Source organism: Pagrus pagrus (assembly GCF_965226575.1).
Source record: "Pagrus pagrus genome assembly, chromosome: 2".
Lineage (NCBI taxonomy): Eukaryota > Metazoa > Chordata > Actinopteri > Spariformes > Sparidae > Pagrus > Pagrus pagrus.
This window is the reverse complement of record NC_140186.1, coordinates 16,405,773-16,421,496: the sequence shown is the minus strand read 5'-3', so window position 1 is coordinate 16,421,496 and position 15,724 is coordinate 16,405,773. Positions and strand designations below refer to the sequence as shown.

Below are 15,724 nucleotides of genomic sequence, written 5' to 3'. Positions count from 1 at the left end.
ATCGATTTATTCTGTTTCTGGTATCGCTTTCCTTCATTTCCCAGAATGCCTTTGAACAAGCCCAAAAAGAACAGGTGTGAGCGTGATACTCTCAGTCTGAGACGGGCATATGGTTGAGTCACTTTTATTAACGCAGCAAGGCTGTGATCTTGCTAACCTCTCAGACAAATCACGTTGCATCATGCCTCCCCTGCTTTGGGTTTCTGCTGATTGTTGAGTGTCAGTGCAAAACAGAGATTGTAGAGAGAAGCTCTTTAGGCTCTGAGTGAGTGATGCCAAAACACAATGTTAATTGTTGGTGTTTCAGATAAAAATGTTTGAAAATGTGAAAGTGATGCCATGTGGTCTATGTGAAGCTGATCAATAACAGGAATACACAACTACATACATACTGACTAAGAAATGTAGCAATAGGCTGAATCTAAAATTATTCTCATTATCAATGAGTCTGTTATTTTTTTTAGATTAATCAATTAATCATTTTGCTTCAAGTTGGATGTCCTACAGACAGCCTAAAGCCTGAAAGGCATTCAAGTTGTGATGATATTTAAAAGAGAAAAGCAGCAAATTCTGCAGCTGACACTCAGGAATGGTTGGCATTGTTGGTTGATAAAAGGCTCAAAACAAGTAATAGATTACCATAATTTGTGATAAATGTTCTGTCTTTTGTAACTCACCATGCACTGTAATCTGAACTCAACAGTGGTGGTGTTTCAGGGGATAGAAAGGAAATAAAGAATCACTTTTATCATTATCAGCCAAACATCACAGGAAAGAGAAAGAACATAAGGTTTAGATCCAAAGGTTGAGAACAGAGAGAAAAACCAAGATGTAAGACAGGAAAAGGGGAAGACAAGTAAGGTGGAGTATGATAAAAAGGGGACTGGATGGATGGATGGATGGAGATTGACCAGGAAGGGCAGGAAAGGCAGTGCAAGTTGAACGACCTGCTGTCCTTACACAGGCTGCATTAATGCATGTAAAGATCATGCATAAATGCGTGCATTTATGCACACAACACACACACATACAGTGACTTTTTCTTCCTGTTAGTGCTGTCAGGACCCTGCTGTGCTTGAGTTAGGACCAGAGCGCCACCCTGTGGCTGCTGAAGGAAGTGTAGTCTCTCACTTGAACTAGTGAGGATATTTGAAGTGAGAATTTTCCTCCTTTTCAATCTGTAAAACTCTGAATGTGCATCAAATCCTAATCAATAATTAACTGCCGTGTAGCTTTTAGGTATGTTTTTGCCAGCTATATGTGGTGTATCAGAGCGTGACATTAGATTCAACATGATACACCTACAGAGGAAAAACTGTATGGACCAGAGACAGAGAAGGGAAGACAGAGATAGCTGGAAAGGGGAGAGAGAGAGGTGTGTTGTTGTAGGAGAGCGAGAGAAACAAGGAGGGGTGAGCGTATTAAAAAGGGCGAGAGCGAGCAGAGAGAGTGAATGTGAGCACACAGCAGCTGATTGGTACAGGTATAACGGTGTGTGAGCATTGATTGGCCTCTCTTTAGATAGTAGTGGTGACACCTGTACGGGTGTGTTTATTGATCGGCACCTCTGCCCGCGGTTGTGTGTGTGTTTGTGAGTATCGAGCGGATTCTCTCCTCACGGTGGTATCAGTGTGTGTGTATCGATCTTTTCCTCAGGGACAGGTGTGTGTGTGTGTGTGGTGTGTCTCTCAGGGAGCCCGTGGAAAAAAACAGCCGGTGACCTTTTTGTTCACAGAAATTAAGCCGTTTCCTTAAACTCCATTCGGTGTCCCTCTTTCTCACCTGACTGCCCTTTTTTCTCCCTTTTCTTTTAGTATTTTGAACCGTTTTATACCTTTTTTGTCTCACTCTCTTTCTCCACAGGCTTCTTTGCTGTATGCTCAATTCACACATGCCTTTGTTAGCCCAAGGTTAGGACGTTTTACCCCCTAAAATCCTCTTCTTTTCAGAGAAAAAAAAAATACATTTAAATTTCTTAAGAAAAAAAAAATAAGAATGACTTTTTAACAAAGTAGACCCCTTGAGTTTGTCCATGTCAAATTAAAGCTCATAGCGCATAATGTGCTTCAAACTATTAAAATATTTAGTCTGTATAATTCAATGGCTCATTTCTTCCACTTTCGTAGGTTGAAGTAAATAATTTTTCACGCATGTGACACTTTTAAAACATTAAGAGTCTAAATCCTTTGCAGTGTCAGTGTCTGTGTGACTTACTCATCCTCGGGTGTAAAATTGATTTGAAACTTGAAAATAGTTATGCAGACCCTTAGCTTGCATTCATTTTTATTTATTTATTTTTTATACCATTTTAAAGATGTTTACCAAAACCTTGTCTGCAGGATGTTCACTGGCCTGCCACTTCATTAGGTTCACCGGTGCAGTGTAAGGCAATCCAACACAACTCTGCCATGAATTCTACTTTTACAAAGCTTGTATTTTTTTTATTATACATTTTTGATTGACTGATTTTTAATTTCAGAACTGTAATAATTCTACTTTATGTTTTTTATTGAGGTTGTCCTGGGTGATGGTGTTGTACTGGAGTGCGTTGTATTGAAAGGTATTCCTAACAGCCTCTCTCATGTATGTAAATGAGGTGGCCAAATTATTAAAACCCCTCTAAATATAATGCAGTCCTGATCAACACCTCTGCAAACTACAACCTTAATAATAAACATTTAGATAAAGTCAATCAAAACTGAACATTATTATTTTTGTAATGGCAGTGCTGTTATATTGGATCACAAGTGTCCCTCATAAAGTGGCCGCTGAGTGTACATCACTTATATTCAAGTAGTTTCTGTGATATTATTCTTTACCGTCTGTACAGGTGAGATTTCAGTTCTTTGAATTCTATCCTGATATGCACGCCAGATGTGCAGAGTAAAATGCAGTATTAGCATGTGCTGTGTATATATGTATATAAATCTCATTTTAAAGAACAACATAAAACAAAAGTTGACGTTGTTTAGATTTTAATTCACAGAGAAATAATTTGAATACATTGAAGTTGTGTTGATGAATTTGTATGATCAAGTTTAAAGTTAAGGTTGGTTCTTCTGTTTCTACAATGACATGGGAATACAGAGGAGTTTATTTTTGAAACCAAACAATTCTCGTATTATAAGATAATTTTAAATACAAGGAACTCTATGTATCTATCAACAGGAAATGATTTGTGTACATACAGACGTATTAGTCTTGTTTTACATCTAACTGATAACTGTCCACTTCTTTGTAGAGGCGATCACAGTGAATGTGTTGGGAACATTGTGTTCCAGGTTCATTGTTTGTCTCACTGACTTACAGTGAATTAAACAGTTGTTGAATTATAGGACAAGAGCTCCAAAGACAGTAGCTTTGAGTACATTTCTTGTTTCATATTGATTAGGTATAACTACCAGAGCATTAAGCGGAAGTAGAAAATGCTTTTCCTCCTCAGTGACCCAGTCAGGTCACGAAGCACAAAGCACAGCCTCTACATGGGTTTGAAAAATCTTTTCCCTCAAAAGACTCATGTTAGAAGGAAAGTTTGTTTAAAACTGTTTTACTCTGTGAAATATAAGTTAATAAATATGCCAGAGTGCATCTTCTCTGTAGTCAACCAGCCTCACTTCAGTAGTTTAAAATTGACCCCAGGTCCTGTTCAGCATGCTGTGTTAGAGCGCCCTCCAATGGTCAGACAGAGAACTGCACTGTGATCACACGCGATGAGGAGAAAGTTATTCATCAAATTAACTCCATGTAGAATTAGTTTGTCCTAAACACACGTGGTGTTTCAGCCCTCTGTCCCTCTTTAGAAAAACACCAGTGGTATAATTCATGCCAAGTGAGAGGTTAAAGTGGCAATAGCTCTTTGATTAAAGGTTATGTGCTATTTTTATAAATCATTAAGGAGGCACACAAACATTCATGCAGTTTTTGCTGATGGACGAAAACAATTATGTACACAAAAAGACAAAAATACCTACAACACAACAAATGCCTACACACTGCTGTATTATTTCCCAACTATTCTTTTATTTTGCATGGACACAAATGGTAGTCTTGCAGGGAAAAAAATGTCTTGTCCATGTAGACTAAAAGAATAATTAGAAAAATGAAACGGCTGTGTGTGGGTATATTTTTCTGTACGTTTAAGTGACATTATCATACAGCCATATTAATTAGACATTTGTAGTACGCACCTAGCAAAAGTCACGAGTAAAAACTCGAAGAAGACTGCCGCTGAAATAAAGAACAAAATAGTCAACAAACACATATTATAAACTACTGACAAAATTAAACAGAATTAATCAATTAGCTGACAACTATTTAATTAATCTTAAACTATTTTGGTAATCAGTTAATCAGTCTGAATCATTCTCACAAGAAAAAAAAATCAAGATTCTCTAATTCCAGCTTCTTTAGTGAATATTCTCTTGTTTCTTTACGTCGCTGTGACAGTAAACTGAATATCTTTGAGTTGTGAACAGAAGAAGACATTTGAGGATGTCATTTTGGGCTTTGGGAAACACAAGAACTTTTTTTTTTTTTTTTAACCATTTTCTGACTTTTTATAGACCAAAAACAAAGGGACTATGAAAATAATTAGCCCTAGAGTTAAATAAATTAACAAAATTACATAATGCATGTAACAGTGACAGAACACATTCGGTGGATGTGTAACTTTGTAGTCACAAATATACTGTACACAGACGCATTGGTGAAGGACTAACTTATAAGAGAGATATTTATTATTCTATCATTATTATTCTGACAAAACCTCACATTCACATAATAGTTGAGCCTCACAAGTAACTCAGAATTGAAACAGTAATGACTCTTAACTCTTCTGTTCTTCCTTCTGAACTTGAAATGACAGATTGAAGTTTTGACCTTTAATCCACTTCTTCTTCTTCTTCGTCTTCTGTCCTCCCCTCTGTCTGGCTGACCTCTTTTTTTTTCTCTCCTCCACTTACAAGAATGTGCTCAATTCAAACAGCACTCTGTAAAAATCCTTTAAATCCACATCTATTCAGTGAGCTGTTTTTGCTGCCTCATCATTGTACAGCACAGACTCTCACCTCTGCCGTGTCAAAAGGCTCTCAACTCTTTATTCCCACCTCAGACTGAGACACTGACGGCACCTGGGGGAGTGGAGGGTACATTTGTAAAAAGGAAACGGCTTTTGTATGTTTTCAGTCCAGTTGTATTAAAAATTACAGCTATAAGGGCAAAGAAAGTAAAGTCCTGCAGGTACAAGTCTGTTAGGTAGCACAGTTCACAAAGGAGATGTGAAGTGTTAACGACGGTCAGTATCTTTGTACAGCCTCACATCCAGCTCAAAAACGACTCAGTTTGTTCTTTATTGTCTCACATGGGACACTTTTCTTGCAGCATTTCAAAGTAGACTCAAAGAAAACAGACTTTTTGACAGGGAACCAAATAAAAACAAATAAACTAGAACTGCAACAATTAACCATGAAATTTTAACTGTGAACTTAACCGTGAATTAACCGTGAATTTCCATAATCAAGAGACTTGAGAAAGCTGTCTGGCTCGATAATGTACAGTCCTTTATCGATTTCCTGATGAAACCGATACAGTAGATATAGTCATAGCTTGTAATTGCTTTTTTTCCACCACAAAAAAGGATGATCATTAAAAAGTGTATGTCCTATCTGTGCTGGAATGAAAAGTATTTATTTTGTAGCTAAATGAATGGTAAACTAATTTTGTTTTAGTGCGATTTTCTGAGTTTTAAGCCTATTTTGATTATTATGAGGATGACATCGTGAATCACAATTATTTTGGACAGAATAATCATGATGTTAGATTGTCATATTGCTCAATGCCTATTGTAAGCTAAACTATCTTGTTTTTGAAGTGTTGATTGGACAGAACAAGCAATGTGAAGATGTTACCGTGAACTTAAAATTGTGATGGATAGTTTTCACTTCTTTCTTGACAGTGATTAGACCAAACGATTAATCAGCAGATTTCTATTCGATTGAATTAAAGATATAATATGTAACATCTCTGCCCTAAAATGTCTAAAAACGACTAGACCCATTGTTCACCCATTTTGTTTTGATGTGTATTTATTTATCGCTAATGTTTCCAACAATCTTCAAACCCAGACAAATCTGTAATTTTATTCATGGTAAGGGTGCATTTAATTTGTTTGCCTGTTGCTATAATTTCAGGGGAACCATCAGATGATAACGTAACTAAACATATGTGAATACAACTTTAACACATTCCTGCCTGAGTCACGTCAGATAGATTTTCATAATGAAGACAACAACTCCCATGATTCCACTACTAAATTACATAATGTGCATTTAATCAGTGGTGAAAATAATCATTCGTTTCATCCCTTTAACAAACCATCACTTAGTTAAAAGGTAGAAATCTTTAGTGACAATTAAAACAACAAGTAAGAAAAAGAGAGCGGTAAAGTAAAGCACAGCGTTTTATCAAACCTTTCATGCAAGGAAACAGGGACACTTCACTGGGAGTTTATTTTTTGGTACAGGTGTCTTCACATACACTCCTGAATGTACATGCAGAACCATAGGAATGTACACATAAATGCGCACACACACGCTCACACATACAGGTGCGCTGTTATCAGAGGTCTTGCAGGCTTTGCAGGTCTTTGTGCCTTTCCGCTTAGCTGGATGGTGTCGATTTTAGTGTGTGTGTGTGTGTGTGTGTGTGTGTGTGTGTGTGTGTGTGTCTGGAAGTTTGAGTTGATGTGATTTGTTGGCTGAGATGTAAAATTAGGGTTTAACATCCTGACCAGAGCGTAAGAGGCCGAGTCCATCTGTATAAACTATATCTAAATCCTCATGTCTTTCATGTACATATGTGTTGTCTCTGTCTAATTGCTGGGACTAAATTGAATGATATATTTCCATAAACATGACCTCACACTGGCAAGAATTAAGAAAAAAGAGCCTCTGAACTCAGCAGAATAGAAATCAAATGACTTAGAGCTAGATTTAAATAGATTAGCTTGTATCCTCTGTTCTGCCTTCCACGGTGTGACCAGATTACCTCCAGTCGCTGCCCCAAAAAACGGGAAGGGGAGGGGGTTGTTCCTCCAGAGGTGGCAGCCCACCGCCGCTCACACCTGCATCACATTATCGTTACATTCCAGGAGCATTTTCTCTCTCTAAAGAGAAAATCAGGACTCCTGCTGATTGTGTTCAGACTGATTGACTGACTGACGGGAGGAGATAGGAAGAGCCTCTGGGAATTACACACTGTGTGAGTGCGGGTCCTCGCAGGGCGCGGGGTTACGGCTTCGGTCTGAGTCTTTGTGAACTGGCAGACACAAAGGGGGCAGGAATCACATCTGGTTATTTGGAGGACCCCCTCCTCCTTCTCCTCCTCCTCCTTCTTCTTCTCCTCCTCCTCCTCCATAGCCTCCCTAACCGCACACATGCACACCTCCACCTTAAACGTTCTCCTAAGTGATTGATTTTCTTGCTCCCGTTCATGAGTGAAGGTAAACATAATTAAACGCTTAAATTTTGCACAATTAAAATTCACCCATGAGAATAAGTGGATTAACAGTCCTGTAGTTTGTTGTATTCTCCTTGAGAAGGCGTTCACCTTATAGCCGTTTCACAACTGTCTAATTAACCCTCCCTGTTAACCTAATGTGTACATACTGGCATGTTGCACACCCACGCACCACAAGGGTCTGTTTGTTTTGGTATGAGCCCAGTAGTCTTGTGTTGTGTTGTGTGGCTGTTTTCTATGATAAAGCATGCAGAGTTGGTCCCCTGTGGGTCCAGTAACATATGCAAACCTCTCCCCATTGCTGCAATAACATATGCAAAACAGCGCCGCTGGCCCCGGCCCCCATACTCCCACCACCCGTTACTGTTCAGATCCCACCCCCCCACACACACACACACACAAGCCTGTTTGCTTCTCGGATTGTGTGTGTGTGTGTGTGTGTGTGTGTGTGTGTGTGTGTGTGTGTGTGTGTGTGTGTGTGTTCCTTCAGATTGTAGTCTGTAACAGTCTGAGCTTTGTGTTGGCCAAAGGATTATCACGGCTTTGCCACCAGCAGCTAAGGCAAGGAGCAGAGGAGAGCTGGGCTTAGAGAGAGACAGTGTATGTGTTTGGGACAACTGTGGGAAAACATGGTTGTGTGTGTGTGTGTGTGTGTGTGTGTGTGTGTGTGTGTGTGTGTGTGTGTGTGTGTGTGTGTGTGTGTGTGTGTCAGTGTGTGTGCGCACATGCATGCATGAGAGGTCACGGATGGCTGGTTGTCTGTGTCCACGCAGCGAAACACCCTCCTGTACACACATCCTAAAGCGTCAGTCCTCTTTTTGTTTGACTGGCAAAGTGTCTCTGAGCAGCTCCACAAGCTCTTCATGTCTCATCAGCAGGAAGTGGATCAGATCTCTCCTGCACTCGAAAGGGACCATTAGGTAAACACATACAGACGTTTTTGATGCAGCCTCCCATGCTGTGAATTGTCTGCCAAGAAAGTTTATGAATGGAGCGCTTTCTGGAAAGCAGGAAAAGTGTGGTTGTGACATCGTGTTTAATAGATGAGGAATGATTCGATGTTTGATGATTTGACAGCAATCATGAAACACATATTCAAATAATCACACAACAGAAAAACAAAGCAAAAAACGCAAATTTAATCTGACTTGGACAAAAGACAAAAAATATAAAAATAAATGAAACAAATTAGAATGGCACTCAGTAGAGCGCATACCTCCGCCAAGGCCCAACAGTCCCCTTTAATCCAATCAAGGCTTAATTTGAATCTGCTAGATACAGAATTTTATTAGTATCCGCATCAAATTGTACTCAATTATAGATACAAGCCAAACAAACATGCCAGATTGTTTTTTTGATTATTCCCTGAGAAATTCACAAAAAGTTTTGAATATTGCCCTATTTCGCAGTGTTAATAAGGTGAGAAAAAATTCCTGGATCTGCACAAACAGTTAGTGGGGTCTAGTCTGGGCCGAGAGCCATCAAAGTTTCCTGGAAATCCATCAGTAGTCAGAATTGGCTGCGTTCAACTGCTTCTGTAACTCCAAAACAGACACTCACACCCACTTTACACAGTGATTGGCTGGGCGTGTGAATGTGAGGAGGTAAGCAGAGTGTAAAGTTGCCTCTCAGTATCTCTTTATTTTGTGTTTTTACACAATTAGTGTTACTGTCACTTTTTGTGTCTGCAAACATGCAAAGCTATGAATTACCTCGAGGAAAGACCGTCTGAAGTAGCTGCCCCTATCCCCATGTTTAACAGTTATCACCTCTCACCCCTCTCTGTGACAGCTTTTCACCTCACCATCCAGTGTTCGGTTAGGGTTAAACAGATGAGAACAACGCTTTTTTTGCATTAAAGATTCTCGGCAGAATCTCTGGAGTGTAGAAAGTAGCTTGTTGACACCGATTCATTACATTGGCCCGGCACGTTAACTGCACTTAGTGATCCTGGTCCCTTTCCTGACCAGCTCGCGACAGAGCTTGTGGAAAATCAAAATCAGCATATTTCTCTCGCCATATCAGGAACAATAAACACAATCTTAAATTTCTTTTTAACGCTGTTGCTAAACTTAATCAAAAACCACCATCTTGTCAGCTGTGCACCCTTCACGGCAAATTAATTCTCAGATATTTTCTGTAATAAAATGACCTCCCCATCTCTGGCTACCGCTGCAGAATTGGCTGTACAACATTCACACGATGATTCCCAGTTAGTCTCAGTTCTTAAAACTTTTAAAACTATCTACTACAATTTGGTTTAAGTCTCGAATTCACCTACCTGCTAACTTGATCCCACGTCAGCTAAACTGTTTAAGGATCTCTGACCATCTCTGGGACCTACAATGCTGAATATTGTACATTTTTATCATTTACTGCTGGCAATGTCCCCATTAGCTTTAAGACTGCTGTGGTTAAACCTTTACTTAAGAAAATATAATTTGATCCAGGGTTTCATCATCTCAAATGTTACTTCTGGATTTTGCAAAGAAAGACGTATAGCTCTAACTACACATTTTTGTTGTTTGTGTATTTTCAGAAAAGTTAAAATACGCCTGCATCATATTGACTTTCACTGCACAGCCAGACTCTCTAGGACTCCTGAGAAAGAAAGAGAAAGACACCAAACTGATATGATCCCTCAGGCCTTCACCCTGTGAGCAATTTAGATGGCCCTGATAGGAAGCGCCGGATGAAAACAGAAAGAGCAGGAATGAGGGAGGGATGAAGGTTCATCCAGTTAATTAATATTGTATGAGGCAGACGACTCCGCCTCTCGTGCATGCGGACGCACATTCACACCAGGTTTGCAGACAACTATCACAGGTTAATGGGAGAATGGGAGGGGATTTAATTTCTTCTTTTTTCTTCCCCCTCTCTCTCTCTCTCCGTCTCTCCCTCTCTCTCTCGTGCTTTCATTCATTCTGTCTATGTGCTGGATCAGAGTATTTGGAGATAACACAAGCCCAAGGTCAGGGAGGGAGAGACAGAGGGAGACCTACAGCCAATTTACATGAAAGATGAATGGGAAGAGGGGCAGGAAGGGTGGAGGGCGGGGGGGCTTGAGACGGGGGACTGTGATCTCCTTAGGGTGCACATGTGTGTTTGTGTGTGTGTGCTTGCAAGAGGTCTGTGATCTCCTGGCCTTTGTGATGGAGATGGGCCCGGCCGGCCTGACCCGATAATGACGCGACGCTCTAATAGCATTCATCCTTTCTGCCGCAAAACTACTCAAGCGGAAAAGGGAGAGAGAGGGAGAGAGAGAGAGAGAGAGAGAGAGGGGGGAAAAACAAGTGTGAGGGATAGATGTGGGGATGGAGGAGAGAGGGAAGGGAGAGGAGAAGAAAAGCTAAGCTATGTTTAAGAAATGACGTGGGGCACAAATGATTTGTAATCTCCGAATCAGGGTTGAGAGAGGAAGGAGGGGGCACCTTAGATGAGTATGAAGGTGTGTGTGTGTGTGTGTGTGTGTGTGTGTGTGTGTGTGTGTGTGTGTGTGTGTGTGTGTGTGTGTGTGTGTGTGTGTGTGTGTGTGTGTGTGTGTGTGTGTTTTTAAAGAATGGCATTAAGTGTGTGTGTGTGTAACATTAGCAGTAAATGCACTGTGCCTGTGTCTCCTCTCTCTCTCTTTATCAGTGTATATTTGCTGTGGGCGCTGGAGCATGGAAGGCTTTCAGAACACAAGGCCCATAGGGGACGGGACCCTGTGTCCAACACACACACACAATCACACACACACAATCGCACAATCACACACACACACACACACACACACACACACACAGTTACTTATCATACAGGGTCATTACAGGCCTCTAACTATAGCCCCAGTAATCACTGGTTTATATCAGCACTCATATTCACCGTACAATACACAGCAGCTCGTATCAATAGACAGCATGGGAATGATGGCAGAGAAGAGGGAGAATGGGAGACAAACAGAACGTTAAACCACCACATTCTTCATAGAGAGAAAATTGCTTTTCTAGTAACAAGTTCCTTTCATTTTCTCAATCTGTGTTTAGACTGAGAAAGTGTCTAAAAAGGGTATTCCTGTGAAGAAGAAAGGAGGAGACCGGGGTCGGACCCCCGCCTACTGCTACAACTGCTCCAGGAAGGGACACCATGGCCACGTGAGTAGCTCAGTCTGTTTGATTTTAATTGAATTGTGTTAAATATTACATGTGTGGGTATGTTTTGCATTTAGAGACTGTTTTCTAAGCTCTTAGCCAAAATAAAATCCAGAATGACTAGCATAAAAAATTTGCAGGAACTGTTTAAAGTATTAAAGTGGTTGAAAAGTTTATTTACTGCAGCACTACAGAAGTAATTCAAATCTTATAACACCAGGCTTTTGCATGCAAGAGAGCTGTTAGGAGCAAACATTGTGTTTCATATCCAGTTTCTTAGGTTTGCTTATCAGGCTCAACTTTAAGAGCTTCCTGTATGCAGTGAGGTTTTAACTTCTACAAAAATATGAAAGAAAATGTTGCACACTGTCAGCACTAAGAGACTATTAGAGATTAAACATTTGAAGCATAGAAATGTGTCAGGAATCAACCTTTTCTTTCACATGATTTCATTCTCCTACACACCTGTCCACCAAGTGTATTTAAATTAATCAATTTAACTGCTACAGTGATGTAACTGCTTGTTTCCTAAAGTGCCATCTTGTTGGCCTGAGGGTTAAAATTGCTGGCAATGCAATTGTATAGTCCCTGGTCAGAGTTCGAACGCGGACCTCCCCTCATCTCTTGTGTCCTGATAGATTGCACCTCAAGTTTCTGTCCACTTTTGTCATTAAACATTTTGTGTCTTGTTTGTATGTTTTATTTGTGTGTTTTCCTCAGGCATGTACACGGCAGAGAATGTTCAATGGGACGTATCCAACCACCCCGTTCATCAACCACTACGACACTGCGGAGGACATCAAACGGAGACAACACAGGATTGGGTTGAAGGTTCAAGGTAAGTCTCAAACATAGAAGCACACACACACACACACACACACACACACACACACACACACACACACACATCTGCTCCTCTATATTATGACTGCAGTCATTTGTTCTTTCTGAACTTGTGGTCTTCTACAGTAGCAATACACAATGTTGATGTGTTTGTAACTCACTCAAACATTTGTGTATGGTCAGTAAATAATTGTAATGGGGGAAAAAAACATGGTTGTGTTCCTCCAATTGCAATGGTGTTTTTATATTGGGTGTGGCTATTTGCAGAGATAAAACATTGGAAAAAGTTTTTGTCTAACCTGACTTTAAAATGTTAGACAAACACTTCTATCAATGTAAAAAGTCATTAAAGCCTGTTTGTTTCTGTTTTCCATAGAACTGCAGAAAAATGGCATTTTCCTTGCCGGTCCTCTGACCCCTCGCACTCCAGGACCACCGAAGAAGAAACAGAAAATCAACCATAAGTCTAACCATACACCTCACAAAAGTCCTAACAACCACAAACCCAGCCCAAGCCACATCTTTTTTAGTGACAAACATGACTTTATGGCCCCAACACCCAAAACAAATAAATCCAAAAAGCACAAGCAACAGGAAAGCAGCAGCAATGTGAAACCGTGGAAACCCAAGAGACCAGTGCCCACCTCGAGGAAACCACCATCTAAACTAATTTTGGATGAGGCAGATGACTTTCCCAGAGGTGGAGGCAAAGCAGCGAGCCTGGATATAAAGAAGAAGAAAAAGAAGAGGAAACCAAAGCAAGCTCCTTCAGCAGCACCGAAAGGACACAAAGGCAGCAAAGCAGACCGTCCCAGTTGGACTGGAGAGATGCACGGGTCAGAGTCAAAGCCAGACAAAGCAAAGAGGAAAAGGGGGTATAAAAACAAGAGGTCTGCTGAGAAAAAAGCTGCTGCACAGACGCAACCAACGGATGAAAACCTGTTTAACATTAAACAGAGGAAACGCAGCAGATAGCAGTTCTTGTGACGTGTGGCTGTCAGGGCTGAGACATCTATGACCAGGATAGTGCAGAATGTGTGTATGACATTTAGGGACGTGTCAGACATCCTGTTGACTCAGGTCTCGCTGCAAAACAGTTTGTCAGGCTGCTTCAGGGGGTTCTTAGGTTATTTTTCACAGAAGATGTTTTGACGTGTAACAGTAGGATGTGAGAAATAAGAATGAATGATGGCTGAATTTAGCTGCTTCAGTTTCAGGGTCCTGGTATTAATCACGTTGGCTCACTGTCACTTGAATACGTCGCCTAGTTGTCAAAAACTGATGCTTTGGGTTGTTGCTGACCCGAGTTGCCAACTCAAAATGTCAGTATTTGATGATCTGGGAATGAGACTAATCAACCAACTATCTTTCTCCAGCAAGCTACATTTTGTTGCTCTGAGGGGTAGGTTCACGATTTGTCAATTCTATCTTAAAATGATCATCAGGTGTCCATATTAACATTTAAACAGGGTGACCTTGCTGTAATCATTCCTCCTGTGTATCCCCGACATTAAGAGATCTGCTCCGAACGCAAGTAACAATAGTAGTATGAGGCTTCAGCTGTGAGACAAACAAGTCTTTTAAAGTTAGTCTTTTTAGTACAAAGTTTCCTCCCTTTGTTATAATCATTCCATTTTAACTCAACGGGGAAACTAGAGGAGATGATTATGTTACTTACTTTCTCTTACTCAGACTCCTAAAGTGTCACATTAGCTTCAGATAAACTTTTGCACAAACCTGGAGTGCAAATTTTGTCATCACTTACACCGGAAGTGCTTTAGGAAGGGATCTCTAAATGTCATATGAATAGGAGGGATGATTACAGCAAGCAAAACCTGTAATGTTCACACAGGGAACCTGGTTATTGTTTAAGGATGGGCTTTGAAAATGGTGAACCTATCCTTTAATGTTAACACCTGTGCTTTTAACAAGTCAAAATGTCTGCTGTGAAAAGATCTATTGTGTTTGATACTGTAGTCTGGGCTGCTTTTCATAGTTTCATCCTGTGGTCAGTGTTAGAATTACAACAGATTCAAACTGTGGCATCACGTCATGACATTTTCACAATTAGCAACAATTTAGTTGCATCAACCTACAATTTTTTCAGTCGATCGTTTAATGAATGGTTAAAATTGGACTATCACTGTCATTGCTATCATATACTTTAATTTCTTTATTCACTTTAGTTTCTGCACATTGAACAGACTCTGCGTCTTGAAGGACAGTCAGATAATCTCCTAGTGCCTCTGCTCTGAACATATAGCTTCAAAATTGTTGCCGCTTTTTGAAGTTGGAACCAAAGAATGGTGATGTTTGTTTTTTTCCAAATACACTTTTCATTTAGAATTGAATTAATTTTTACCATCTAAATATATGAACATACTGTAAATATGTCTATTACACATGTTTAATGCAAATCTACAGATTTGACTTTAGCAGTTCCTGGGTGATCTGGACAAAATGCATCACTGACATGCAGCCCTGACAGTATTAACTTTTAACCATCTATCTAACTATTTAAATTCAGTTGTACACGGCCTTTTTTGTTCTGGATGAAACATCATCACTAACATAACGAGTTTGAGATGGTTCCTTGATAACAATACTGGTTACCTGAAGTCTCTTGGATGAATAAAACTTGAATCTTCTCTGTCTGACTTCAGTTCTGTGATTCAGAAGGAGAAATCAGTTTTGTGCTTCACTAAGACCTGGTTTAACTTGAAACTGTTTCTTAATCATTCATGTAAATTATGAAAATAATCCATTAAAGTCATTTGGTTCCAGTCTCCCTGTGTCCGTTTTTCCCACCAGATGAGATACCTGTATGGGAACATCAGCCGTCTTTTCAGTGTGTCATTTATCGTCTCCAGAAAGATTTCCGATGTTCAAGATGTTCAGAAAAAAGATGTAGTGATGCTCCAACAAGTGAGCCACCTTGTTGATGAAAATAGCCACATAAATATGTGAAGCAAGAACATACAGGCGAGTGCTGTACTGAATTAGAAGTAACCTTTTAAAGTAATGTTAGTGGGCGTCAAAGATTAGATTAGACTAGTCACTGCTTGGACTGTCTCCCTGTTGATCAGTGGTTACTTCACGTTTGTTCATCTGAGAACACACGCCATGAATAATGAATATGCCTTAAAAGTAAAAATACAGCTAGCTGCAAACATGATAAACTATTCTTTACACATGCCTTACCGCCCCAAATTTTGTCACTTAATCAGTAGTGTCAG

At 40.0% G+C, this 15,724-nt stretch overlaps 1 protein-coding gene across 1 annotated transcript in view; it reads left to right on the top strand.

The window, feature by feature from the left end:
* The window catches only part of zcchc7 (zinc finger, CCHC domain containing 7), a 51,447-nt gene extending 36,173 nt beyond the window's left edge, over window positions 1-15,274 (top strand). Inside the window, exons 8-10 of the mRNA XM_084380777.1 lie at window positions 11,541-11,648; window positions 12,366-12,483; window positions 12,865-15,274. Of these exons, the coding sequence (XP_084236903.1) occupies window positions 11,541-11,648; window positions 12,366-12,483; window positions 12,865-13,463 (825 nt within the window). The 3' untranslated portion in view covers window positions 13,464-15,274. The remainder of the gene's footprint in view (window positions 1-11,540; window positions 11,649-12,365; window positions 12,484-12,864) is intronic.
* Window positions 15,275-15,724: the final 450 nt, after the last annotated feature.